At 43.4% G+C, this 27,514-nt stretch overlaps 2 protein-coding genes across 2 annotated transcripts; one reads left to right on the top strand and one right to left on the bottom strand.

The window, feature by feature from the left end:
* Window positions 1-4,127: 4,127 nt before the first annotated feature.
* Window positions 4,128-27,514, bottom strand: PRKRIP1 (PRKR interacting protein 1). The gene is made up of 6 exons (XM_007186593.3): window positions 27,348-27,514; window positions 26,646-26,724; window positions 25,719-25,819; window positions 22,165-22,250; window positions 21,201-21,268; window positions 4,128-5,381 (listed from the first exon to the last, which is right to left on the bottom strand). Exons 1-6 carry the CDS (start codon window positions 27,471-27,473, stop codon window positions 5,287-5,289), a joined length of 555 nt encoding a protein of 184 aa, XP_007186655.1. The 5' UTR covers window positions 27,474-27,514; the 3' UTR covers window positions 4,128-5,286.
* Window positions 7,962-8,427, top strand: LOC114238456 (small nuclear ribonucleoprotein G-like). Its single transcript, XM_057529535.1, has one exon. It carries the CDS (start codon window positions 8,116-8,118, stop codon window positions 8,299-8,301), a length of 186 nt encoding a protein of 61 aa, XP_057385518.1. The 5' UTR covers window positions 7,962-8,115; the 3' UTR covers window positions 8,302-8,427.

The raw sequence follows: 27,514 nt of genomic DNA, 5'->3' as shown, positions 1-27,514 counted from the left end.
TAAATCTTCTGCCCGTTTTTTGATTGGGTTGTTTTTTTGGATATTGAGTTGTATGCCCTTGCCAGTCTCATCATTTGCAAATATTTTTTCCCATTCTGTAAGTTGTCTTTTCGTAAAACTTTAGTTTTTAAATATTATTTATATTTTCCTTATTTTTTTGGCTGCATCGGGTCTTAGTTGTGGCACATGGGATCTTTGTTGAGGAATATGGGATTTTTCGTTATGGCGCATGGTCTGCTCGGGTTTCTCTCTAGTTGTGGCATGCGGGCTCCAGAGTGCGTGGGCTCTGTAGTATGTGGCAGGCGGGCTCTCTCGTTGAGGCATGTGAGCTCAATAGTTGCAGCACGCGGGATCTTAGTTCCCTAACCAGGGATCGAACCCGTGTCCCCTGCATTGGAAGGCAGATTCTTTACCACTGGACCACCAGGGGAGTCCCAGTAAAACTTTATTTTTGACAAACTTCCTCAAATCAAATTCTAAACTGAAGTTCTTTTGACCTCTAATTTGGGACCTTTCAAAGGCCCCTGAGGCATCTGAGACTAATATTAAACTAATTCAGATTATTTGGTATGTTAAATTACATGAGAAGCATTATCAAATGAGTGGTGATAAAACCTTAGGTAATACTGTATGGGTGAACATCATTAAGTGTTCTAAAAATTATAGTTCCTAAAAGTTCCTAAAATTTGGATATGTCCTGGATTGTTATCAGTCTTAATTCTAGTTATCTTAAAATATTGTATGTCACAGCAACTTGGTTAAGCTTCTTTGTCAATTGCATTGTAAGAAGATCCTTAACTGTGCCTTTTCAAGTCTTTTGTCATTCACAGATGATATTTCACTCATGCTTTTGCAAAATCTTCTTAAGATTCATAGAAAGGAATTTTTGGCAAGTAGAAGATTCTGATAACTTACAGATCATACTGCTGAACTAGTTAAGAAATTCTAATGGAAACCCTGATTGTTTCATAAAACTTAACAAGATTAAGATCAAGTATTAGTTACATAGTACTGAGTGAACTAATGAATATGGTTATGTTTTATGGTTTTTGTCTGAAACATTGCTGGCTTTTAGTCTGTTTTCTAGACATAAGGAAACCTTTCCCTTTATAACAACTTGGTAAGTTTTCCCTTTGTAAGTGTAATTGAAACATTTATCTTTTCTCTTGACCTGATCCCTCCAGGAGTTGGAAACTCAGAGTCCCAACAGCTTTATCAGCTGAATAAGGAAAGTCACCTCCTGACAGGCGCAGGAATATTGAGATATTTTAGGAACCTTGAGAAGGGAGGAATTCTCTCAAATCTACAGATACTGCAAGCAAAATCTGATGGCAAGTCATTGATATGATTTTCCTGGCTTCAAGAGGTTTTTAAAAAGTTCAATTGATACTCCTTATGAAAAGTTCTAGCACAGCCAATTGAAAAGAGCCTATACGACCAGTTACACGTAGGTAAATCAGGCTGTTTACGGAAACTAGACTTAATTTGGCCCAATTTGGTAGAAATAAGGATAAATTAGGGAGAGATTGTTTTGATAATGTACCTTTGTGGATACTGAGGTTTTGTATATACTGAGGTTTTTGTATTATCTACATCCAAGATGACCTTGTTGCTATATTATAAAGTATTTTAATTAAGTTATTAAAGGAATATTCTAAGCTTGTTTCTGAAACTGATCACAGTAATCAGTAATCTATCTTTGGATGAAGATCAGATGCCCCCTGATCCACAACCAGGAGGTTATACATACTGGAAAGGACACTGCTTATAAGACTCTCTCCAACCTAAATGAAAGAGTCCTTATCAGGTATTAAATAGTTTCTTTCAGTTTCACTGTGCCTGAGCTGACTCTTGAATTAATATTTCCCACTCGAGGGCTTCTGTACTGGACTGGTTGATAGAAAGGACTGCTGACCTCAAACAAACAACACCCACATGAGAAAAAGACAACAGCAGTGGTAGACAGCTGACCCAAGAATCTGGACCAGGTCTGTTAAGATCCATCCTAATTCAATGGAACTGTTTACCAAATGTGTCTCCCTATCAAAATGGAAAGTTTTTGTTTTATTTCTAATATACTTCTGACTCCAATGTTCAGGATAGAAAGGAAATTCTCCAGTGAAGCTGAATAACTACTCACGATGTGTATCACTGCTTGCTACTGAAAGATCTGCAAACAAAAAAGGGAAAATGATGGAGAAAACTTTCACATATTGAGGTATGGAGAAGTCATTCTGGCTTATCAGGTAAGGCCATTCTAGTTTATCATCAAACATACATTGTACATCTGCTTTAACCATTAAAGAATGCATTTAAAAAATCAAAATGAAGTAACTGTGGTTCAGGCATCCAAAATGGATCTGGGTGCCTATTATGGACATGGTTTCAGACACATTCCTGTATTACTGAGAACTTGAACTTTCTGAACTGTATCAGACTCAAGGACACTATCAGCTGCTATGAAACCTTTCTCTTTAGGAATGGTAACAAGCGAGACAGCTCAAGCTGTAGCCTCCCAGCAGAAGGCACTGGATTCTTTAGGCAGAACAGTACTAGATACTAAAATTGCTTTACATTGTATTTTGACAACAAAAAAGAGGTGTAGTGGCCAATAACTCCTGCTATGTACATGTTAATACCCCTGGAGAAGCTGAAACACAAATAAATAGAGTTAATTCAAAATCCTACTTACAGAATTTACATAAAAAAGGACCCGCTCTGAAGCTTATTTTCCTGGCTGCCATCTGTAACAGGAAGACTTCTGGGGTTTACTACAGGGGTGCATTTTGATCATTATCCTCATTGCAATATGTCTACTAATTTTCAAATGTGTGTCCAGGTGCTGTGACAAAGCAGAGAGAGGTAATGTTTTCATAATACAAAATATTGATGCTAAGCAACTTGAGAATTCTTTAAAAATGAAAAGTCAGGGACTCGGGACTTTCCTGGTGGTCCAGTGGCTAAGACTCCGTGCTCCCAATGCAGGGAACTAGATCACACATGCTGCAACTAAGACCCAGTGCAGATAAATAAATAAAAAATAAATAAACATAGATTAAAAAAGTCAGTGACTCTCTCCTGAAAAAGGTTGCCGCCTCTCTTCCCCTCAGGCTTGAGGTATATCAAAGAAAAAGGCTGACTAAAACCAAGCAGGACCCTGTGGGCCTTCCTAGAGAAAGAAAGACCCCCCCCCCCCCCCCCGCCCAATGTCCCCTGTTTTAGCCTCCTAGGCCTTCCCTGAGTTCCAAAGAGCAAATTTAATTAGAAGTAAGAAAATGCAGAAACAAAGGAAAGCAGTCAACTAAGGCAAAATAATAATTTAGCCATAAAACAAAGTCAAGGACCTTTAGTGCCTCAAGGGCTATAAATAGTATCCTGAGCCATTCCCTTGAGTTGTTTTGCAGATATCAAGACCCCCACCAGGTGAAAGAAGTTAACTGCATGCTGACTACGAGCACGTAGACCCCAGACTGGTTGGAACCAAAAGGCTGAGATTCCCTAAACATCACCCAATTATTCACCATTAACCAATCAGAATTGTATGAGCTGATGGCCCATCCTGTGACCTCTCCCTCAGTCTTCAAAAGCCCTTCTCTGAAAGCCGCTGGGGAGTTTGGGTCTTTTGAGCACAAGCTGCCCATTCTCCTTGCTTGGCATCCTGCAATAAACTGGGTTGTGATAATAGAAAGTACATCGTTAGTTGCTGAGTGTTGGGTGACCTGATCCAAGTTTCTGGTTGGTAACAGAAATACTAAGAGTCATTCAACCTAAGGTACTGATAACCCCCTAAATATCATCAGAAACCGTTGGAGGACATTTTCTTCCTGAACATCATCTCCTGACATCTAGTAAAGGTAAAAACAACGATCCAGTCTGGCACCCTCCCATTTGTCTAGTCATTTGCCCACCTGTCCAGCACATATGTGCTCTGGTATCTCACTGAGCTCTTGGCCAGGGGCACTGGGCAGAGGCAGGGAGTGCCTCCAATGTGAGAGACTCACTAAAGTGTGTGTCATAACTCTTACTTTGACTCTGGGGAGAGATAAAGAAACCAACAGTTCAAAGATAGGAGGACACAAAACTAACCAGCCAGTCCCCACTGAAAGAGAAACACAGCTTTCAAGATGTACAGTCAGGGTGTGTGCTAATTTATTACGGCTGACTTGCCATTTCAGCTTCCTGGGAAAGAAAAATTCCTGTGACTTGAACTGCGGAAAGACAGAAGTTATCACAGATGTCACATGGCTCAGGGTGGAGCCAGGGAAATCAAGAAAAGTAAGGTGTTTCTTAGTTTCCCTTCACTCAAAACCACTACTTCCCTAATTCTATCAAACTTCATAAAAGGCACAAAATAGAGCTAGAAACTTGGAAATATCCAAAAAGTGAGCAAAGGCTCTAATTAGAAACCATCCGAGTTCCTCCTGTTGGCCTGAAAAGGCACCCTCAGTCACCTCCCATTTTCTGTTTAGATCCCCTCTTAACTCCAGATGAAAATGCAGCTTTTGGTCAATGCATCTGCTTCCCCTGCAGTTGCAGCTAGGAGCCCCCAGGCCATCTCCTCTGGTCCAGCCCAAGCTGGATTCTCTACCTGCTTATTTTCTACTCACCGGTTGTTTTTGCAAAGCTCCTCTCACACGTTAAGGTCCTCTCTTCTGGCTCAGCCCCAGTTTAGTCCCACATCTCCCTCTGCACATGTGTGCTGGGAGGGAGCACGTGTTCTGGGGTGCAGTCTGCACTCTCCGTTGAAGGAAATGGAGGTCACGTGCCCTGCAGGGAGAATTAGCTCCACAGCCAAGGCCATTTCCTTCAACGAGTCTGGGAACAGGCCCCATCCCTCTCATGTCGTTTCACAGCCTTCTCTCCAGTTTCTGTAATTAACATTCACAGGTCCGAACAAAACCTAAAGTTTTTCTGTTCTTTACTAAATAAACATTCGCTTCACAGAAACCAGCCCCAAACACATCAGCGTCCAATTACGTGAGAACAGGCAGCGGGGGGACCAGGTCATACATCTCCCCGCTTGCAGCGAGAACGTTAGCGAACCCTGCCTGGCAGTGCCCTCGAGTGTCCAGGAGACGGTCCTCTCTCCCACAGGCCCAGTCCTGCCAACAGGGGGGCTGTGAGCCCTTAGGGTGGACTCCTACTTGCTTCTATCCAGTGAGGCTTTGGGAGGGAAAATGAGCTGAAACAGAGGTTGCTCCCTTCCCCGTGAGGCCTGTGGAGGCTTTTCTGAGGTCCCGGTCACAGAGCGGGCCAGGCTCCAGACAGCTGCCGTGGCCAACATCGTCATCGCCCCATGATGAAACTGGCCTCGTCCTCCTCCTCTGTTCCAGATGCCGCCTCAGAGCCACTGGATGGCTGCTCCTGGGACTGACTGGCTCCTGTAATCACACGACATTTGGATTAGAGAGATACAAATCTTAGAGTATCTCCTGATTAGCGAATCAATCAAGGGGTACTCCAAGAAAGGACTGCTCAGGAAAAGCCAGGAACCAGCTGTTCTTGGACTGTACAGGGAGAAGCCCGAGAGGCCCTCATGTCCACCAGTCCCCACTGCCCCTCCCGGGTATAAAGGGCCAGTCACAGAACTGACCTTACCACTGCTGGAGGGCGGGCCTCATCCTCATGAAAAGGTCCAGCACACATGAGATCCTGACGCCCCATAAATCAGACCTTACTGATTTTTATATGATCCCCCCTAAAGTCTGTCACCTTGGCAGGGCGACGTCCACAGCAGCCCTTTAACATTTCGTGCTAGGCTGACAACACTCCTGCTGACGTCTCCAGCTCTCACCCCAGTCTGCAAAAGGAGTCTCAAAAACCTTGTAGCAGAGGGCTCTGCCTACAAGTATGTCGGCTTCCCGGCTCTTCCCACAGATGCAGAAAGCCTCTGACACTCCACGTGCAGCTCTGAATCCCAGTGTCTACCCTGGTGGTCTGCCAGTACCCTCAGTGCAGCTGAGCTGGCTGACAGCAGAGCACAAAGACAGCTTGTTCCCAACTCCTCCCCTCTTCTTGGGAGCAGGGCGGCAGGCGAGAGCTGGGACGAGGCAGAGCCCACACCAGTCCTCCAGCTCCCCGTCCACGCCAGGAGGCCACTTGCAGGCACCGTGGGCCTCCTCCTGCAGACATGCAGAAACTCACTCCAGCATCCCAGGGCCCACAGGCACCAGAGCTTTGCTACTGCTGTTGTCACAGGGCCGAAGAGCTTCAAGGCCTGGGGGTGCCCAGGGCACAGCACAGTCACCTGCATACCCTAGGACGGGACACTGGAGAGCACTCATGGCAAGGGGTTGACATCATCTCTATGATTTAATTATTTAGGGTTTTCCTCCATCTTAACCTCATGCCAAAAAGAACAAGAAATTCTGAAAGAACAAATGATGAGCACGCTTTAGTAGCTAAGATTTGCTGAACACCTATTATGTGCCAGGCACTGTGCTTACTGTCTTTGCATATACGTACCGTCTTAACTCTCAACAGCAGTCTATGAGATAAGTAACACTCCTCTATATCCATCTTACAGATGAGGAATAAAGCTCAGAGAGGTTAAGTAATCTGTTAACCAAGGTCTCATAATCAGTAAAACCAGGACCTAGGATTCAAGCCTGGACTATCTGACTTTCAAGCCTCTGGTACCTTGCCTGCAGAAATGCAGAAGGAAACAGAGGCAAAAGAAAAATGACATGACAGCCATAAAAAAGAATGAGATAATGCCATCTACAGCAACATGGATGGACCTAGAGATTATCACACTAAGTGAAGTAAGTCAGACAGAGAAAGACAAATACTATATGATATCACTTATACGTGGAATCTAAAAAAAAAATGATACAAATGAACTTATTTACAAAACAGAAACAGACTTCGAAAACAAACTTATGGTTACCAAAAGGGAAGGGGGGAGGGATAAATTAGGAGGTTGGGATTAACATATACACACTACTATATATAAAATAGATAACCAACAAGGACCTACTATATATAGCACAGGGAACTCTACTCAATACTCTGTAATAACCTATATGGGAAAAGAATCTGAAAAAGAATAGATATATGTATAACTGAATCACTTTGCTGTACACCTGAAACTAACACATTATAAATCAACTATACTCCAATATAAAATAAAAAAGAAAAATGAGGTGAAAACAGGAATGAGGTGAGCATACTGAATGGATAAGGAAAATGTGGTCTATTCATACAGTGCAATGATTCAGCCTTAAAAAGGAAAAAAATTCTGACACAGGCTGCAACATGGATGAACCCTGAGAACATTATGCTGAGTGAAACAGGCCAGTCACAGAATGACAAATACTGTATGATCTCTCTTATAGGAGGTACTTAGAGTAGCCAAATTCAGAGACAAAGTAGAAGGGGTGGTTGCCGGTGCTGGGAGGAGCAGGAAATGGGGAGTTGTTGTTTAAAAGATATAGTTTGTGTTTTACAAGATGAAAAGAGTTATGGGAATAGATGATGATGATGATAATGGTTGCACAATTTGAATGTATTTAGTGCCACTGAACTGTACACTTAAAAATGGTTAAGATGGTGAATTCTGTGTTATGTGTATTTTACCAAAATTAAAAAAAAAGGAGGGGAAGAAAGAAAGGAAGAGAGAGAGGGAAGGGAGGGAGGGAGGGAGGGAGGAAATGCTATGCAGAGACTGAGTGAAAAACTATAGATGGATCAAAAACATAGCTCTGAGCTCCCTGAACTCCTAGGGCAGAACTCCCTAAGCGCTCTCATGTCATGGCACTCATGGAAAAGGACAGTATTTCTATGGCATGTGGGGCAACTGGTCCAAGGCCATGGGCACTCAGTCTCCACCCTGAAGGCAAGGGGATCAGGGTCTCTGCCATGTGTAGTCCATTCCCCATATATCAGCGGGGGAGCTCTGCTCTAGAACCTGGGCTCCAAGGCCGAAACTGCTGATTACCTGTTTTGTTCCATAACTTAGTCATACTTGGTCAGCCTCAAGCCTCTCTAAGAACCACCAACCATATCCATAGAGATCTGAACACAGCAGGACAAGAGCATAGGCTTTGATCTTTCATTCTGATCTTAAAGAGACAGTAAAACAGGAGGCATCTTTGAGCTCACCGAGTAGACATCATGAGCAAGGCTCACCCTCCTGAGTGGAAGAAATTTATGGAGAAGTTATCACTAAAATTAAATGGTGGCAGACACGTCCAAGGAATATTGTGGGGCTTTGATCCCTTTATGAATCTTGTGATAGATGAATGTGCGGAGATGGCAACTAGTGGGCAACAGAACAATACTGGAGTGGTGGTAATATGAGGAAACAGTACCATGTTAGAAGCCCTGGAACCAGTACGAACAATGGCTGTGTTCACCAGAGAAATCAACTGCTTCCGCATGTCCCCTCCACATTTTACTATGATAAAAACTGGCTCGTGTACATTTTATTACTGAACATTTTTATTAAATAAACTTTTGTAATAGTGGAAAAAAAAACCCCAGTAAAATACTCATTAACCTGGATGTTTGTGGAATGGGGTGTTCCGGATGCCTGAAGTGCTGACTGACAGAGGAGGACTCAGAGCGCTCCTTGTGACTGAAAAGCTCCTGCAAATGTAGTGCCTCAATTAATAGTAAACACAATTGTTTCCTGTGTGTCGGAGACAGGTTGTTGGTGCCTGGAAGTATCTCTCTAAAAAAGGAGAAACCTAGGAATCTGCTGCACATTCAAGTCATTTGGTAATTCAACAAAATCATTTCATTCTCCAATAAAAAGAAACAGGACTCAGAGAAACAGCTGATTCTAGGTTACGGACAGGAAATACACAAGACAAGTCTGGACTATCTTGTAGCACCAGGAACTAAGGAAGTGCTGTTAAAAACAAAACAAAACCCCTCAAAACTCCACCAATAATGAAAGTATGTAAAAGGGACACAGGGGCCATCTGAAAGAGCTCCCAATGGCTAAAGCTGGAAGAGTTTGGGCAAGAAAATAAAGTAGTACTGGATTAAACCTAAAGTATAAAATAAATATCCCAGAGTCCATATTGATATAAAGAAATGAGGGAGAAGACAAATCCATGCAGAACAATTTCAAATAGCTTATGTAGCTACTCCGCCCTCATGGAGGGGCTGTATAACCCGCCACTCCTTAAGTATGGGCTACGCATAGTGATTTCTTTCCAAAGAGCACAGCGTGGGAAGGGGAAGAAAAGAGTCACTTTACACAGAGAACCCTGAAGAGCACTGCCTGAGCAGGTGATCAAGGGCAACATCAACTGTGACAAGCCATCTTGACAAGCACCCAGCCCTGACCTAAGAATGGTACTTTATCTCTGTGGTCTTCCTCCCAAAAATAAATAACTCATGAGAAAAACGTCAGACAAATCCCAACTGAGGGACATTCTACAGAACATCTGACCCTCAAAACTCTCAAGGTCATCAAAACAAAGTCTGAGAAACTGTCAGAGCTAACAAGAGCCTAAGGCTACATGATGACTAAATGTAATGTGATATCCTACATGGGATTCTGGAACAAGAAAAAGGCATTAGTTAAAAATTAAGGAAATATAAAGTATGGACTTTAGCTACTACATGTATCAACAATGGTTCATTAGTTGTGACAAATGAACCACATTAACTTAAAATGTTAACAACAGGAAACTGGGTATATGGGAATTCTTTGTACTATACTATCTTCGTAATATTTCTGTAAATCTAAAATCATTCTAAAACAAAGTTTAAAAAAAAAAAGACACTGTCTACCCTCATGGAACTGAGATTGCAACAGAATAGATAAGCACGTATGTGATTCAGCAGATTCTGTAACCAAGTATGTGCAAAACCCTGTGGAGCAAGGTGGAGGCTGGGTGGGGAGGGAGGTTAGGAAAGGCTTTACAAAGAGAGGAAGGTGCAAGATGAGAAGTTTTCCAAGCAGATGGGGAGTCGGGTAGCATGAAAACGAAAAAGAGCTCAGAGGCCTGAGCACGAGCAGAGGTGGGAGAATAGAGATGTTAAGCTTGGCGAGGGTAGAGGACACGTGGAAGGGAGTGGCCAGAACAAAATGGTGGAGAGACCAGAAAGGGCAGGAGTGCAGGAGCTACTGACTAGGTTTCAAGCAGGATCACCCCGCGGGTAAGCACAAGGCCAGTGGAGACCCATTATCTGGGATCAAATCCCGGCCTGTCACTCACTCCCGCTAGATCTATGGGTGCCATTACCACTTGGTCCCTAAGGTCAACTGTAAAATGGGGATAACATCACTGCCTATCTCACAGGGCCGCTGTGAGGATTATGTTAGTTAATACCTGCAAAGCACCTTAGAACTGGGGCTACACAATAAATGTTCAATAAATGCTAAGTATTGTTATTATACAAGCAGAAGAATGAATGACAATCCAACCTCTGTTTTAAAAAGAGCTTTGGAGGCTGTTCAAGGTGGGCGGCGTTGGGGGTGGGATGGGAAGAGAGTGGAGGCTGCTACCATCGTCCTGCCACATCTGCAGATATAGATAGATATTGACTGATTGGCTGCGCCAGGTCTTAGTTGCAGCATGCGGGCTCTTTGTTGCAGCATGCGGACGTCTTAGCTGCGGCATGCATGTCGGATCTAGTTCCCCAACCAGGGATCGAACCTGGGCCCCCTGCATTGGGAGCACGTAGTCTTACCCACTGGACCACCAGGGAAGTCCCCTGGATCTATATTTTTGTAAGGTTTTTTACTAAATCCTCAATGAGACCTTGACTTCCTCAGAAATCACATTGTTATCCATGTGGAGGAATATGGCAAGGATATGGTAAAAGTGTACACCACTGCACACTGTTGATGGCAGTAAAAACTGGTATTACTCCTTTGGAAAGAAACTGGCAATACTTTTCAAGAGCCAAGAACTCTTTTTACACTCTGTGATCTAATAATTCCCACTGCTGGAAATTTATCTCAAGGAAATGACCCAGAAAGAGGGAAGGGAGACAGGTGCATAAATTCAGTAAAATATCTTCTAAAGAGAAAAACTGGAATCAATCTAATGTCTAACAAAAGGGAAAGTGTTAGGTGTATCATGGCATGTCAATTGCTGGATATTATCAGTCACTGAAAAAATTATGAAGGACCAGAAATGCTTATAATGTTAAATAAAAACAAGCAAAGTGGAAACTGCTCATACACTACAATTATCATTACATACAAATGACGTACATATGGAGAGATTAAAAGAAAATGGACACATAGAAAGGTGATCTATGAGGATGATAATATTTGAGCTTTTTCCATTACTCTTATGCTACTGTTTACGTAAAATTTTAAAATCTAAGAATCTGAGATTTTATTTAGACTATAGGAATACTAGGTAAAATGCCACTGAGTGTAATTGAAACTGATGTTAACTTTTTTAAAACAACCAGATGAATGGGGACTTCCCTGGTGGTCCAGTGGTAAAGAAGCTGGTCCAGTGGTAAAGAAGCCCTTCCAATGCAGGGGACGTGGGTTCGATCCCTATTCGGGGAACTAGGTTCCTATATGCCGCGGGGCAGCTAAGCCCGCATGCCGCAACTATTGAGCTCGCGTGCCTCAACTAGAGAGCCTGCGTGCCACGAACTACAAAGCCCATGTGCTCTGGTGCCCGCGCGCCACAACTATAGAGCCCATGCATCCTGGAGCCTGTGCGCTACAACTAGAGAAGAGAAAACCTACACGCCACAACTAGAGAAGCCTTCGCGCCGCAATGAAGAGCCCACACCACAACGAAAGATCCTGCATGCCGCAAACGAGACTTAACTCAGACAAAAAAATAAAAAAACAAAGCAAAAACAAACAAACAAAAAAACAGATGAATGAATACACTAGGGAAAAAAATCCTTTTGTACTATGGAATTGCAAGGACATGGGAAAATGTGATACAATGTTATATGAAAAAGTAGGACAACTGTAAATATGATAATTATATAGATTTATATAATAAATATTAAAATTGAAATAAACATGAAAATGTTAAAGTGATTATTTTTAGTAAGAATTATGGATAATTTTTATTTTTGACTTTTTCTGCATATTCTAAAAATTTCTAAAATGATCATATATTAATTACCTTTATTCTCAAAAGACACAAAGGCTATGGATAGTTTTCCAACATAATATGTATAAGAGTTTTGGCACTGAAACAAATAGTTCAATCCGAAACATAAATTGAGGGGTTTCCCTGGCGGCACAGTGGTTAAGAATCCACCTGCCAGTGCAGGGGACACGGGTTCGAGCCCTGGTCTGGGAAGATCCCACATGCCGCGGAGCAACGGAGCACGTGCACAACTACTGAGCCTGTGCTAGAGCCTGCGAGCCACAAATACTGAGCCCGCGTGCCACAACTACTGAAGCCCGCGTGCCTAGAGCCCGTGGCTCAACAAGAGAAGCCACCGCAACAAGAAGCCCGCACACCGCAACGAACAGTAGCCCCTGCTTGCCACAACTAGAGAAATCCTGCATGCAGCAACAAAGACCCAGCGCAGCCGTAATTAATTAATTAATTTAAAAAAAACCCACATAAATTGAGTGCCTTCCAAACACCAGATACCAGCTGAGATATGAATTTTATTAGCTGGGGACAATTTGCCCCCCTCCCCCACGAGGGAACACTTGGCAATGTCTGGAGACATTTTTGATTGTCAATGACTGAGGGGAGGGTGGGTGCTGCTGGCATCTAGTGGGCAGAAGCCATGATGCCCTTCAACATCCTACAATGAACAGGATATACATAGTCCCTTACAACAAAGAATTATCTGGCCCAAAGTGTCAACAGTGCTGAGGCTGGGAAACTGCTTCCCCCCACCCCCAGTTCTGAAATGATTACAACAGGTTTAGTGAACATCCATCATCTCATACAGATACAGCATTAAAGAGACAGAAAAAAAATTCTTGCTTTTGATGAGAAATCTCTTAACTTTCATTCATGATGTACAGCAGTATTAATTATCTTTATCATGTTGTACATTACATCTCCAGTACTTACCTTGGAACCAGAAGTTTGTACCTTTTGACTACCTTCATCTAATTCCCTTTCCTCCCATTCACCCACCTCTGTAACCACAAATCTGATCTCTTTTCCTATGAGTGTTTGTTTGCTTGATTTTGAAGTATAATTGACCTACAACACTATATTAGTTCCTGGTACACAACACAGTGATTCAATATTTCTATACATTTCAAAATGATCACCACGATAAATCTAGCTGTCATCTGACACCATACAAAGATATTACACAGTTACTGACAATATTCCCCACACTTACACATTTCATAGCTGTGACTCATTTATTTTGTAACTGAAAGTTTGTACCTCAATCTCCCTCACCTATTTCTCTCCTCCCCGCCACCGTCAAGAAACTGCCCTTGACGTACTTAGTAACAAATCACCTTAAGGTCACCCTGGGTTTCTCTGGTAGGTGAGCCTGTGTCAGGATAAGTAACACTGGTATCAGAATACATCGTTTTGGGAGTTCAAGGCGTCACAATAATCCAAACTGGCTTAACACCATCCTGTGGTATCATTCAGACAAGTCCCACACTGCAGGGCGTCTTCACTGAACTGCTGGACCAGCACGGACAACAAGTGGGAATATTTCCTCTCCAAAAACAGAACGGAACTCCTAGCCAGCTGCCCCTTACCACTTTATAGGAGAAGAGCCAAAAAGCTCGAGTAATTTATCTCCAAGTCCCTCAAGAACCCAGAAGCGCACAGAAGCCACCTTGTGGCACAACTGATTATCACATTAAGTTTCTGTTCACTTCAACCACCTAGAAAACCTACTTTCCCTTTCACAAAATGAAAAATAAGGAAGGAAGCTGAGAGGGTGAGGTAAACGGCACACAAACCATCTTTAGGAAGTTATCCCTACAGCACTCTCCATCCAGCTCATTTGGTGCGAAGCATATACAACCATGTATTATTACTAATCATTTTTTTAATAGGTACAGATGCTAACTTCACAAGTAGAAGAACAGGGCTCATGTATCGTAACAATGATTTTCAAATCTGTTTGACTGCAGCCCACAGCCCACATAGAAAATGAAAGAAAATTTCACAGAACAGTTATTCAGGGTGTGATGCATTCTGGTATTTTCTAGTCTACTTTATGCATGTTTGAAAAAACCATGAAAAAACCAACATCTGTAACCTCTAAGCTGATTTCATGATCCAGCGAGTAAAGGATCACATCCCTCAGTTTGAAAAAACACTGTGCTACTATGATGCACCATGGGCACAAACATCTATCTTTCTGATAGAACTGAAGCTCAGGATGGGGGAGACCCAGTGAGAGGGCACAAAGCCGTTTTAAACAGGTTAGAGGTTCTGGATGAAATCTACCATCTCATATACTCTTCATAGCCTTGGGCAAATTAAAGAAAAGTGACTGAAAACTGCACCATCACATGCACCTAATGTGTAAAAGGGGCTAGAAAAGGGGGATTTAAGAAACCTCAGCTCTGGGGACTTCCCTGGTGGCGCCGTGGTTAAGACTCTGTGCTCCCAGTTGCAGGGGGCCTGGGTTTGATCCCTGGTCAGGGAACTAGATCCCACATGCATGCCGCAACTAAGGAGCCTGCCTGCCACAACTAAAAGACCCAGCGCAACCAAATAAATAAATAAATATTAAAAGAACAAAAAAAAGAAACCTCAGCTCTGGGATATTGCCTCCTGTCTCCTTCAATTCTAGAGCTGATTACTAAAAAGTTATTAAGTGATTCCAAAGACCCACTACAGGTTCATTAAGTACAAACTCAGAGCAAACTAACCTGTTTCTTGTTCTGAAAGGTTCTTAGATTTACTGGTGAGGGAACCGCCCCTCCTGCTGCCCAAATATGCTATATCTTCATTACAGCAAGGCGTTTGGCAAAGTTATCAAGCTGTGGAATTTTAGATCTAGAAAGAGCTTATCATTTTACAGACTAAAATTTAAAAAAACCAGCTGCTCAAACAGGAGATGCTAAGGTCAGGGTGAGCCAGAGTGAGAGCTGAGCCTAGAATCTATGCCTACTGTACTTACTCCCTGACCTCAAATTATCTTAGTTTAGAATGACACCTCTGTGGGTAAGAGGAAAGAAGAGTGAGTCTAGCTGATTCTTAGCTGGAGAATAACTCCATCCAGAGTTTTGTGAACAGGTCCATGTTGGCCTAGATGGAGATCGCTAGTGGATGCTGGAGGGCTCTGGCCCTGGCCCAGTCTGGCTCAGCATTTTTACCAATGACAAAAGGAGGTATGTTTATCAATCCTGCCCCTGACATGGTAACATGCTTAATTCAAGAACCAGAATTCAAAAGGATTTTGGAAACCTGAATCAACGGAGCCAATAACACCAAGCTGAAATGCACAAGAGCTAAATATCAAGTCCTGTAATTGGATTCGAAAAACCAAATAAGAGGGTGGGTTCCAGGTAAGACAGAGCAAGCACATTTGACCCCGTTTCTCCACTGAACACAGCTATAGAACCTGGACAGAATGCGTGGACTCTGAAAAGCACACAGACTGGGGAAAAAGACCAGAATACAAAGTACCACTGGAACAATATTGTGTTTCCTGTTTTTTTTCTTTCTTCCCTCCGGTATCCCCCAGCCTGGACTCAGGGCGATCCAATACGCAGAAGTGGAAACTGGGCACAGACACAGTTCCAAGAGAAACCTTCTACTTCTGATTCAAGGAGTAAGAAAGCGGACTCCTAATGCTCAGAGGAGGGGAAATTCTTGTGTTTCTTCTTTTCTCTCCATTCTCTCACATCCTAGCTCCCAGGCAATCCTGCCAGTGTCAGGATGGCCACAGCAACTGCGGTGCAATAGGGGCTTGCATGTGCAAAAACTTTGAAGGAGGGGAACCTTCCTCTCTCATCAGAGGAGCTGTGGTCCTAAGATGGCTGGGCAAACTCTGTTGCTTTTCTTCTCTGTCCTCCCACCACTCAGCCCTGGATGCAGGGGCAGCTGTACAAAGTATGTGGCAGAGTAGGTAACTAAAGCCCCAACTTTCTTTTCTTTTTTAAATATTTATTTATTTATTTGGCTGCACCAGGTCTTAGTTGTGGCATGTGGGACCTTTAGTTGCAGCATGTGGGATCTAGTTTCCTGACCAGGGATCAAACCCGGGCCCCCTGCATTGGGAGCTTGGAGTCTTAGCCACTGGACCACCAGGAAAGTCCCCATATGGGATCTTTTTTAGTTGCGGCATGTGGGATCCAGTTTCCTGACGAGGGATTGAACCCAGGCCCCGTGCATTGGGAGCTTGGAGTCTTAGCCACTGGACCACCAGGAAAGTCCCAAGCTCCAACTTTCTGGCTGGAGGTCTGAAAAGGGGAGCCCCAGGAAACCAGAAACTACAGGGGAGATCATGGAGAGGGGATTAGAAGAGACATCATAAAGTTGTTTGTGAACTCCTGGGCCCGCCCTGACAGCACATGCATGGATCTGGCCCTAATCGTCATGCCAAACACTTTGAGAACTGAACTCAAAGAACTAAACCCTGACTGGCCACTGGGTGGCACACACAGGACACACCTGAGAGCACAGCAAAAGCTTTAAAAACCAAACTGACACTGGAACCACAATCTACAGAAGGCTGGTCAGAACCTGTGTTCCAAACACAACCAGGTTGACTGTCTGCTAAAACAAATATCAGCAAGACCAGAGCCTCATGATAAAATATTCAAAGTGTCCAGGATCCATAGAAAATTACTAGGCATGTGAAGCATCAGGGAAATCTCAACTTGCATGGAACAAATGCCAATGTCAAGATGACCCAGATTTGGAACTACCAAATACTTGAAAGTCGCTATTTAAATATTTTTCCAGGAAGTAAGAGTGAAGACTCTTGAAACAAATGGAAAGACAGAAGACTGCAGCAAAGAAATAGAAGGTATAAAGGAGAATCGAATGGAAATTGAAAAACTTTTCTGAAAAACATAATTCACTGGATAGAATCGGTAAGCAGAATGGAGATGACATAGGGAAGAGACAGCTCGAAGTCAGATCAATAGGACTTATCCAGTATGAACAACAGAGACAAAAAAAGATTGAAAAAAAAATCCCCAATTTGACAAAGATACATGCTTACAGATTCAACTAGCTCAGTGAACTCCAAACCCAACTCCAGGATAAACCCAAGGAAATCCATGTGCAGACACATCATAATCAAATTCCTGACATCTAAGGATCTTGAAAGCAGCCAGAGAAAAACAATGATAGGAGAACAATTTGAATAACTACATATTTTTTAAAAATCAGAAATCATGGAGGCCAGAGGAAATGGAACAGCATTTCAAAAGTGCTGAAATAAAAACTGCCAACCCAGAATTCTATATCCAGTGAGAATGTCCTATAGGAATGAAGGTGAAATAAAGATAGCCTCATATGAAGAAAAGCTAAGATAATTTATAGCCAGCAGAACTGTTCTAACTGAATGACTAAAGGAAGTTCTTCAGACATACGGGAAACAATACCAGATAGAAATCTGGAACATCAGGAACAAAGAAAAAGCAACAGAAATGGTAACTATCTGGTCACTATTCAAGACTAGTCTCTTGAGATTTCTGAAATATATTTGATGACTGAAAACAAAAAGAATAACATCATAAAAACAGAACTACCATATGATCCAGCAATTCCACTTCTGGGTATTTATCTGAAGAAAATGAAAACACTAATTCAAAAAGATATGTGCATCCCAGTGTTCACTGCAGCATTATTTACAATAGCCAAGATACGGAAGCAACCTAAGTGTTCACTGACAGGTGAATGGATAAAGAAGATGTACACACACACACGAATATTACTCAGCCATAAAAAAGAATGAAGTCTTGCCATTTGCGAGAACATGCATGAACCTAGAGGGTATTATGCTAAGTGAAATAAGTCAGACAGAGTAAGACAAATACTGCATGTTTTCACTTATATGTGGAATCTAAAAACAAACCAGAAACAGACTCCACTGACAGAGAACAAACTAGTGGTTGCCAGAGGGGAGGAGGACAGGGGAATGGGCAAAATAGGTGAAGGGGATTAAGAGGTACAAACTGCCAGTTATATAGTAAATAAGTCACAGGGATGTAATGTATTGGGTTGGCCAAAAAGTTCGTTCTTTCCCCCGTAAGGTGTTATGGAAAACCCCGAACAAACTTTTTGGCCAACCCATACAGCATCAGGAATATAGCCAAAAATATTATAATAACTGTACAGTGCACAATCTATGAAAATATCAAGTCATTATGTTGTACACCTGAAACTGAAATAATATTGTAAGTCAACTATAGGTCAATTAAAAAAAAAAGTAACATTATCTGAAGGGGTTTTCAATGTATGGAGATGTAATACCTAAGACAACTATAACATACAGAGTAAAGAAATCTATGTGATGAAAAGTTCTACATTCTACTTAAAGTGGTGAAATGCTGATTCCAAGTAGACTGTGAAAGTAGTACAAATACAGTAATCTCTAGAGGAACAACTAAAAGACTATAAAAAAGGAAACAGTTAAAAACACGATAAATTAAAATAGAATAATAATAATGTTCAAATAAATCCAAAAGAAGACAGGAAAGGAGAAACAGAGAAACAAAAAACCAGAGAGAACAGGACCTCCCTGGTGGCGCAGTGGTTAAGAATCCACCTGCCAATGCAGGGGACATGGGTTCGAGCCCTGGTCCCGGAAGATCCCACATGCTGCAGAGCAACTAAGCCCGTGCGCCACAACTACTGAGCCTGTGCTCTAGAGCCCATGCTCTGCAACAAGAGAAGCCACCGCAATGAGAAGCCCGCACACTGCAATGAAGAGTAGCTCCTGCTCGCCGCAACCAGAGAAAGCCCACGCACAGCAACGAAGATCCAACACAGCCAAAAATAAATAAATAAATTTGTTAAGAAAAAAAATTTGCCCTATTTCCTACTCCCTCTCTGCAGATCCAACGCAGCCTCCCAAATCAACAGCCTCCTACTCACAGTAGCTGTGAAAACCAGCAGCCTAGCAGCCACTGGAGGAAGTAAACTGCCCTGGGAGTTCCTCAGAAGTCCCATACCCAGAGCACTGTCCCTATTTGACCTGTCTGGCAGCTCCCTGGAAACTTCCACTCGCAAGGCTTGTCTTGCCTTTATTCAACCTGACTCAGTGAGAACAGCCTTTTCCTCAAGGTATTTGTCAAAAACAAGCAGTGGCAACTGTTTAACATCATAGCTGCCTGAGGCAGTGATAACAGTCGAAGCAAACAAGAAACTGACCAACAGTTTAAGAGGAAAAGCTGGTGATCTAGAAGGCCACGTGCACATGCAGAGCTGTGCACATGTCTAAGACAGACAAGTGATGGCCCTAATCTCACCTCTGGCTAACCTTGAGGCTCTGTGCAAGGAGGAAGTGAAGGCTAAGGCAAAACTGTCAACTGCCTGCCAGAATGGTGAAGGCATGCTCCACCACACACAGAAAGCCCCTTGGCAAAGATCAGGAGACTTACTGGTTCAAAGCATTTCAGGAAATCTCTAATCTTCAGCTGACCACTAAGCTAACCAAGCAAAGACTTCAGTTGCCACACACAACAAAGAATATAAGCTGTACAGAGTTAGTTCAGGAAAGTCACTAAACACATAAACAGCAACAAAGACAACAAGCAGCAAAAACAACAAACCCTGGGCAGGGAGGGTCAAATTACCAAGAGCCAAGGAGACCTTTCTATTTCCCAATATAATGCGGTCCAAGCCACAGTACCTCCTTCAACAGAACATGAGACTGGTGGGGTGCCCAATCCTCCTGCCCTTGGACCAAGTACTTCCACATTCCTCTGTGTGTGTGGGCTGGGGGAAGGGCAGGGAACGTGATGAGGTGGTTTATTTGAGGGATGATGTCCTAGCAATCACATTCTGGTACCGTAAAATAATTTCTTCCCGGAAATGGTAGGCAACAGGCTAAAACCATACCATATACAGTGTGTCACACAGTACATTTACAACTCATAAGCAAACTGGTCCTGGAAGGGGCCAATCATATTTCCGTATGTCAGTGCAGGTCTGATTTTATCTTAAGACCAAAAATCACAATTAGGAACCATGTCTAGTCAATCAGGGAATAGCCACCAATTCAGAGATGTGGTGACCAGTTGTCATTGTTTCGTCTCTTAGCATCCTTGGTCCTTTCCACCTGGGACCTCTCTCTGGTCCGCAGCCCAGGGGTTCCCAAAGGAGTGGCTGGCACCACTGGCCTTGTGATGGGTTCGGACGTGGGCAGGACTGGCGGCACTGTGGGATGCTGACACACTACTCACCCTCTATCCCTCCTTCTAACAAATCTCAGTTCTGTCTAGCGTGACAATGTACCCAGCATCCAGTGATGGATAAAGACAGTCATGACAATTCTGTTTTCTTTTCATCTAGCCTGATGACAGCAACGGACGGCAAAGTGACCTAGTACTGACCAATGAGATACAAGGTAATACGTGATAGGGGATCTTTTGCTCTTCAGTTTAAAAAAAAAACCAAAAAACCACAACAGACAAGTACCACTTCTTTCCCCTCTTTTTCCTGCTTTAAACGTAAGCATGATGCCAGGAGCTGCAGCAGCCATCTCATGCCCACAGGATAAAGGCCAAAAGAACCGCAGGGGTACCAGGCCTGACACTACTGAGCTACTCAACCACACTGGGCTGCCACCTACCACCATATTTCTTGTTATGTGAGAAAAAGAATTCCTCTTTGCTTAACTACTGCTAGTTGAGTTTTCTATCTCTTGTAGCCAAAAGCATTCTTAACTGATTTGCCAAGTGACTCAATAAGAGCCAAAGAGACACAAAAACTCTTTTGCTAGGGACACCCCCTGTCTTTCCTACTAGGCAAGAATGAGCCACGGTGTGGCCCGGAGCAGCTACTGGTACCTCACAACCACAAGGAGGAAGCGAGCCTCCCTGAGGACAGGGAGCCAGGGGACAGAAGGAGACAGTGAATGCCAACAACATCAGAGCTCCTTTACCAGCCATGCCCGAGAGGAGGTCTGTCCTGGACTAAACGCGAGGCAGTATCTTTCTTTTTTGCTTAAACCAGTTTGGCTTCCTGACACTTGCAATTAAACGAGTAGAAACTAATAGAAACAAGCCTTCATTTCTTCAGAGGCCAGCCAACCTACTGCAAACTCTAAATCTCATTCTTGACAGGTCAACCACTGCGATCAGCACTAAGAAAGGTCACGAAGGAAAAGCGGGTACCACTCACCTTCTTTCTGTTTCTTCTGTTCAAGTTTCATCTTCTTTGCCAATAATTTCTTCTCTTTTAACTTCTGGCTGCAAATGCAAAATAATTAATTCCTTAACTATTTTATATTTTAGAAAATACACATCTACTTACAGAACCTTTAGCAATTTAGTAATTACACGAATGCTACGATAAAATGAAAGAAAGAAATACTTCCTCATGACTCTGCTATGCCAACATCATCAACACTATCAACCTGTTTCCTTCATGAATCAAGATCAGATTCTTTGGAGTCCTGAGGTGATTAGCGCAATCCAGAAATACTGGCGATACTTTCTCATTCAAAGATATTTAAGGACAATTTTTAGAATCCTGCTCAGCTCTCTAAAAGTTGAGGGAGCATTTATTAAAACAACACACACACGTGCGCGGGCGCAGTCTGTACACTCCTGTAGTCACTTAGGGAGGTTACAGACCCTCCTTTAAGGGAGAAGCTAACCGGGAAGTTTGCTCATAGCAACTTATTAAACCTGATGTTAAAATACCGACATGAAGGAGACACAGAAATCCATGCGCTCACCACCGAAGTGCTGACCAGCAAGCTTTGGAGAATCTGTAGCAAGCTGGGGGCAGGGGCAGGGGCAGGGGGCAATAAGTGACTTGATCTCTCCCCAGGTACTGGAAGAAAAGCCATTCCTCTACGGGGGTGCTCCACCGTGGGTTTTTTTTTTTTTTTTTAGCTGCGCTGCACAGCACGTGGGATCTTAGCTCCCCGACCAGGGATCAAACCCGCGCCCCCTGCATTGCAAGCGTGGAGTCTTAACCACTGGACCGCCAGGGAAGTCCGCACTGTGGATCTTTACACCCAAGACCTATACAGGCCATACAGGTAAACTTTTGACTACAAGGACTCGTTCACCAACTATTTACTTCTACATTTCCCGCCCTAAGTCTCGGTAGTTACGGGATGCCACAAAGCCCTCACCGCTTTTTCCGACGCTTTGCAGTCTGCTCCTCTGCAGCAATTTTATTCTTTTCCAGTCGTTTCTGAAATTCTGCATCCAATTTTTGCTGCAAAAAAACACATCAGTTAGACAAACTCTGGCCTGCCTGGGTATGAAAACTCTAGAAGTCACACCACTGGGGGTGCTACAGGTACATCGAGGTCTCCAGGGCCACTTTAAGAAGTTGCCTCACAGGTGAGGCAGGCAATCAATATATGGATCTCTGATGGTGAAATAACTCAGTTCATTAAGATACCGTCCGTGCACAAGTAAATGTAAGAGGGAAAGTAGGAGAGGGAGCACGCTGAGTACTCGCTGAAGGCAGAGGCAGCACTACTGGCTCTGGTTCTCCAGGGCCTTGGAAAATGTGATATCGTGACATAACATATATACATATTTGGTCTTCATCTACTGTTTTTGGCACATTAAAACTCTTACAAATTTCCTATATAAGAGCCACAGGGGGATCTTTTATTATAATATTTAGTTTTGTTCCCAGCTCCTGAAATAACTCCAGAGATAAAGATAAAATGGGTATCTTTTGTTATTCATAACCAGCCCCTTTCAACCAAAGGAGTTTATGAGTGACTTTGGGAAAGCACCTAAGGAACGGGGCTGGTTGCCAAGGGAACTTTCTGCCCCACCTCCTTGACCTCCAGGGAGGGGAGAGGGGCTGAGGGTTGAACTAATCACCAACAGTCAGTGATTTAATCATGTCCACATAATGAAGCCTCCAAAAACCCCAAAAGAGGCAGGGTTTGGATAGCTCCTGGGTTGGTGAACACTGGAGATGCTGGGAGAAGGAATGGAAGCTCTGCATCCCTTCTTCCATGCAGCTGTTCCTGAGTTATATCCTTTTACACTACACCGGAAAACTAGTAAGCTGTTTTCCTGAGTTCTGTGAGCCCCTCTAAGCAAATTACTTGAACCTGAGGAGGGGGCCATGGGAAACCTCTGATTTATAGCCAGTGGGTCAGAAGCACAGGTGAAAACAGGGACTTGTGGCTGGCCTCTGAAGTTGGGGGCGGGGCTCAGTCTTGCAGGACTGAGCCGTAACCTTCGAGCTATGGCGCGATCTCCACGCAGACAGGGTCACGGTTGAGTTGAACTGTAGGATACTCAGCTGGCGCCACAGAACTGCTCGGTGTGGGGAAAACCCCCACCTCGGTGCCCAGCAGTGTCAGACATGCAGTGGAGTACCGACGGTAAGGAGACACACAGGAGCGTTGCTTCTTCAGAGACAGTGACGGGGGTTCACTGGGTGGAGTGGCCAGAGGGCTGCGACCGTGGAATTTTCAAGTCCTAACTCGCTACGGTTATCAAATGACCGATTCTAAGGCAGCATAACATGTATTGCCGTCACCTGCTACTAAACACACCTACAGGTGTACATATGTATATGTGAGTACATACATACATACAAATAAATATATATCCATCCCTTGTATTACTTCTTCCTAGCAGCTCCCTGTTTCTAAGCCTCAGCTTCCTCATCTATAAAATGGGGGAAACAATAATTTCTCCTTCCCTGAGCCTTTAGGAAGACTAATGAACTGCAATAACCTACAGGAAAGCTCTTGTAAACTATAAAGACATCTACTGATAAAAAACAAGTGCCATCTCTATTTCTTCTAGTTACAGCCATAAAGGTCGATGGAGCAAAAAAGGAGCCAGCAGAGGAGGAAGAGGTGGCTTCAACACCTCTGCCAGGCTCTGTGGATCTGCTCAGACTAATGCAGAAACTCTGAGAGCAGAATTATGAAATTAAAAAGAAGGGTCTCCTTCCAAGAAAGGAATCAGCTTTAATTAGAGTTCAGCTAGAAAGCAATGACTTCAAACTAAAAGCACCTTATCTGTTTAGAAGCTGAGCTGGAAATGTCTGAAGCGCGACCAAGACAGAGCCCCCCGCTGGCTGCTGACCCCGGCAAGGGCTCAAGCAGGAGTCAGATGTGCTCTATCAGTGGTGACAATCTAACAGTCGCTGTGGAAGGTAAGGATTCTCTTGCATCTCTTTGTTTCTTCTAACCTCAGAGCCTCTCTTTCACCATGTGAAATAAAACCTTTGCATTTGTGTGGATTCAAGGTTTGTGAAACATTTTTCTGTATTTTCTCTGGGTCGTTAATCAATACATAAAAGCTTCAGACTAACTGATGGCATTTGAGACAACCATCTGCTCTATTTCCTCCCCTCTAAAGTAGTTTAAAAATAAAAAAGTGCTTCTGTTAGTTTCTACATACAGAGTTCTGTTTATTCCTAACAGTGCAAATCCTTCAGTGACCTGGTATAGCTGTGTGACAAGTCACCTGAAACTCCTCACTGGAATTGAGAAGTAGCTGGAGAAGAACCACCGACACCTGGGGGTCGAGTAAGGGCTGCAGGACAAGCAAATACCAGGTGAAAACCACCATGGCAAGGATCCCATTCTGTTCAAAACTCATACAGGTATTTTTCAAACTCAATTTTGGCCATTCAAATAAATTTTTAAGGGACCACTCACCACCACTGCAATCAAAAAACTTAAAATATCTTTGAACAAACGTGGGGAGACATATGTAAAATCTCTATATATGATCACTGAGAGATACAAAAAGATTAGACAAATAAAAGAAGACAAAGTTTTTAGAGGGGATGACTAAACACTATGACATCCATTCTCATTCAAGTTAAGTTACAGATTCAATTTAAATCTAGTAAAAAAATCAAACAAAACTTTTGGCGTGGATAAAATAACTCCAAAACTCAATTCCAGAAAGAAGACAAGTGAAATGTCCAAAAGAATATTTCTTAAGAGCAACAGGAGAGAGGTTTCTGGCCTTTCCCATCAAGCAATGGAGAGCTTAACAGTTCTTACAGTACAGTTTCAAAAGCAATTCTCAATTCATTAAAAAAAATTTTTTTTTTAATTTTAATTTTTATCTTTATTTATTTTTGCCACACCGCATGGCTTGCAAGATCTCAGTTCCCTGACCAGGGACTGAACCCGGGCCATAGCAGTGAAAGCACTGAATCCTAACCACTAGACCACCAGGGAACTGCCAGCAATTCTCCATTCTTAATCAATTATTATTTGACACCTGTCATGAAGAAATGCCAGTCTCAAAGCTAGAAAACTCAAAGAGGCAAAAACACTAGAAAGCACACCACTACTAGCACCAAACACACAGCTAACTGGAATTACAGGCATTCAGCCAGAAAGAGAGAAACTATAAAGAAATAATAACTCAAGTGGTGTGAGATCCTGCTTCTATTCCATGGCAGATGGCCTGGAGGGGAAAGGGGACTCTGCTGGGCTCTCCACCACCTGGAAGACTCCCTCCCCTCATTCATTTCCTAGTGTGAGCATCCTGCCGTGCTGGGTCTGACCTAAAAGTACCCTGGACTCTACCTGACATCTGTTTCTCGTGCTGACTTTACAAGGCAGCCCTCATGCAAGCCACAACCAGGTGTATCTACTCTTCTTCAAGTGCTTTCTTCTAAGGTTTAAGTGCACACTGCCTAAACCCAAGGGTTCAGCCAGCCTCCTGGCTCACTAACCTTCTCAGCCATGGCATCCATGTAGTCCTGTCGCTGGTACTCTCTCCGGCGCAGATGCCTGTACACATGGAACTCTCCGCTGCCGGCCCCAGCGCTTGAACCTAAAGCCAGGACAGTCCAGAGCTTTTGATGATATCCAGTTACCAACACAGGCTACTCCTAATCACAGGGGACCAAAGAAAGATACTAGAAGTGATGGAAGGGACCAAGCCTGCCCTACTCCCCGTTGTACCCCAGAAGCTAGCACACTGGCTGGTATATTGTAGGTATCATTAAATATTTGTTGTGTGAATGCTGAATGTGAAGTCACCAAAAATTCCACTCTAGCGCAGTATTAAAGAGGACAAGCAGACTATCGTTCAGAGACCAGAAACCTAAAAGAGAGCCTGTGACCTTTCCCTCCCCCACCAGATGATTTCACATTTGACATGCTAGGTTTCTACTTAGTTGAAAAGATGTCCATGATATATGAAGTGAAAAAAAGTAGGTTGTCAAATATCAAATAGTATGTGTGGAACAACCATATTTTTGTAAACATTTTTTCTTAAGCATGAGTGGTTTTGACTATAAAGAGGTTTGGAGGACTGTATCAAAAAGTTACAAATAGAACGATAGATTACAGGTGGTTCTAATTTTTTTACACCTGTTATTTATTCTCTTTATAGTTAGCTATGTTAACTTACAACCCAACAAAATAAAAACTATTTCCACTTTGAAAAAGCAAGGTATTAAAAACAATGCAGAAGAAAGTTCTCTAATGCCAAACCACAAGCAACAATACCCCTTCATTGTAAGAGCAAAATACTGGATCAGTGAACTTTTTTTTCTTCCTATCAGGGATGTAATTAACAAATACTAACTGCAGAGTTTTTAATACCTACACTTTAAAAACTATTTAAACACACACCCACATCCAAAAGACATTACCCATTACATCTCGGACAAATTCTGGGGGAGGTCGAGGTGCCCATTCACTCATTTTTTCTGGAATTGGAACTGTTTTGTCCTGCAACATTTAAACACGAAAGCATTTGTATGTATAAACCGGCTGACAAAGTGACATCTTTTTCAACCAAAAAACTTTAACTGAAGTAGTGAAGGCTGCTTTGCTTCTTGCACCCAAAGCTGAGTTTGTTTTCTTCCCTCTGCCTTTACTGCATCCTGTATATTCTGGGTCCTATCAGAGCCCACAGCCTTGCCAGGGCTACACTCAACTTTTGAGGGCAGAACTCAGAAACGCGACTCATCGTTTATGGCTAGAAACCTCCAACCCCAGGTGTCTTGGCCAATGCCTCTCTAACAATTAGTGCTGTTCAGAAGAAAATAAACCCTTGTGCTAACCCACGGATTGTATCTTTCCAGTCTAAGGCTTCTGTTCACAAAGTTAAAGGGTCTTAGAGCACGAGAAGCCGCTTCGCAGCGCCCTCATCCAGGCTTGGCTCTAACATAAGAGCAGAAAATAGCTCACTATCTCCGGGGCCGCCTACTCCTTCTTAAGGTCTGACCCTGGGGTTCGGGTACTGAGTTCCAGAGTTCGGAAGCGGGGAAAGAGGGCCCGCTAGCGCCCAGAGACGCCAGAAGGGAAGGGGGTGGGACTCGGAAGGGCCGTCAGCCCGCGCCTCGTCTCACCGGGTTCTTCATTAGCCGTTCCAACTTGAGCTTCTGCTCCTCCGCCGCATTCTTGGGGATGACGAGCGCCTGCGGCTCTTTCTTGGGCCTCGGCGGTCGCACGGAGGAGGCGGCCGAGCTCGCCATCACAGCTCTGCGTCTTTTCTGGCGAGCGGCTGCGCACGCGT

Source organism: Balaenoptera acutorostrata, chromosome 15 (genome assembly GCF_949987535.1).
Source record: "Balaenoptera acutorostrata chromosome 15, mBalAcu1.1, whole genome shotgun sequence".
NCBI lineage: Eukaryota > Metazoa > Chordata > Mammalia > Artiodactyla > Balaenopteridae > Balaenoptera > Balaenoptera acutorostrata.
The sequence above is the reverse complement of the archived record's forward strand: the minus strand, read 5'-3'. Positions and strand labels throughout refer to the sequence as shown.

Coding starts and splice junctions, on each gene's coding strand:
- LOC114238456 (XM_057529535.1), top strand. CDS start 8,116: ATGAGCAAGGCTCACCCTCCTGAGTGGAAGAAATTTATGGAGAAGTTA.
- PRKRIP1 (XM_007186593.3), bottom strand. CDS start 27,473: ATGGCGAGCTCGGCCGCCTCCTCCGTGCGACCGCCGAGGCCCAAGAAA. Junction 26,725..27,347: donor AACGGCTAATGAAGAACCCG/GTGAGACGAGGC, acceptor TAAATGTTGCAG/GACAAAACAGTTCCAATTCC. Junction 22,251..25,718: donor TGGATGCCATGGCTGAGAAG/GTTAGTGAGCCA, acceptor GTTTTTTTGCAG/CAAAAATTGGATGCAGAATT.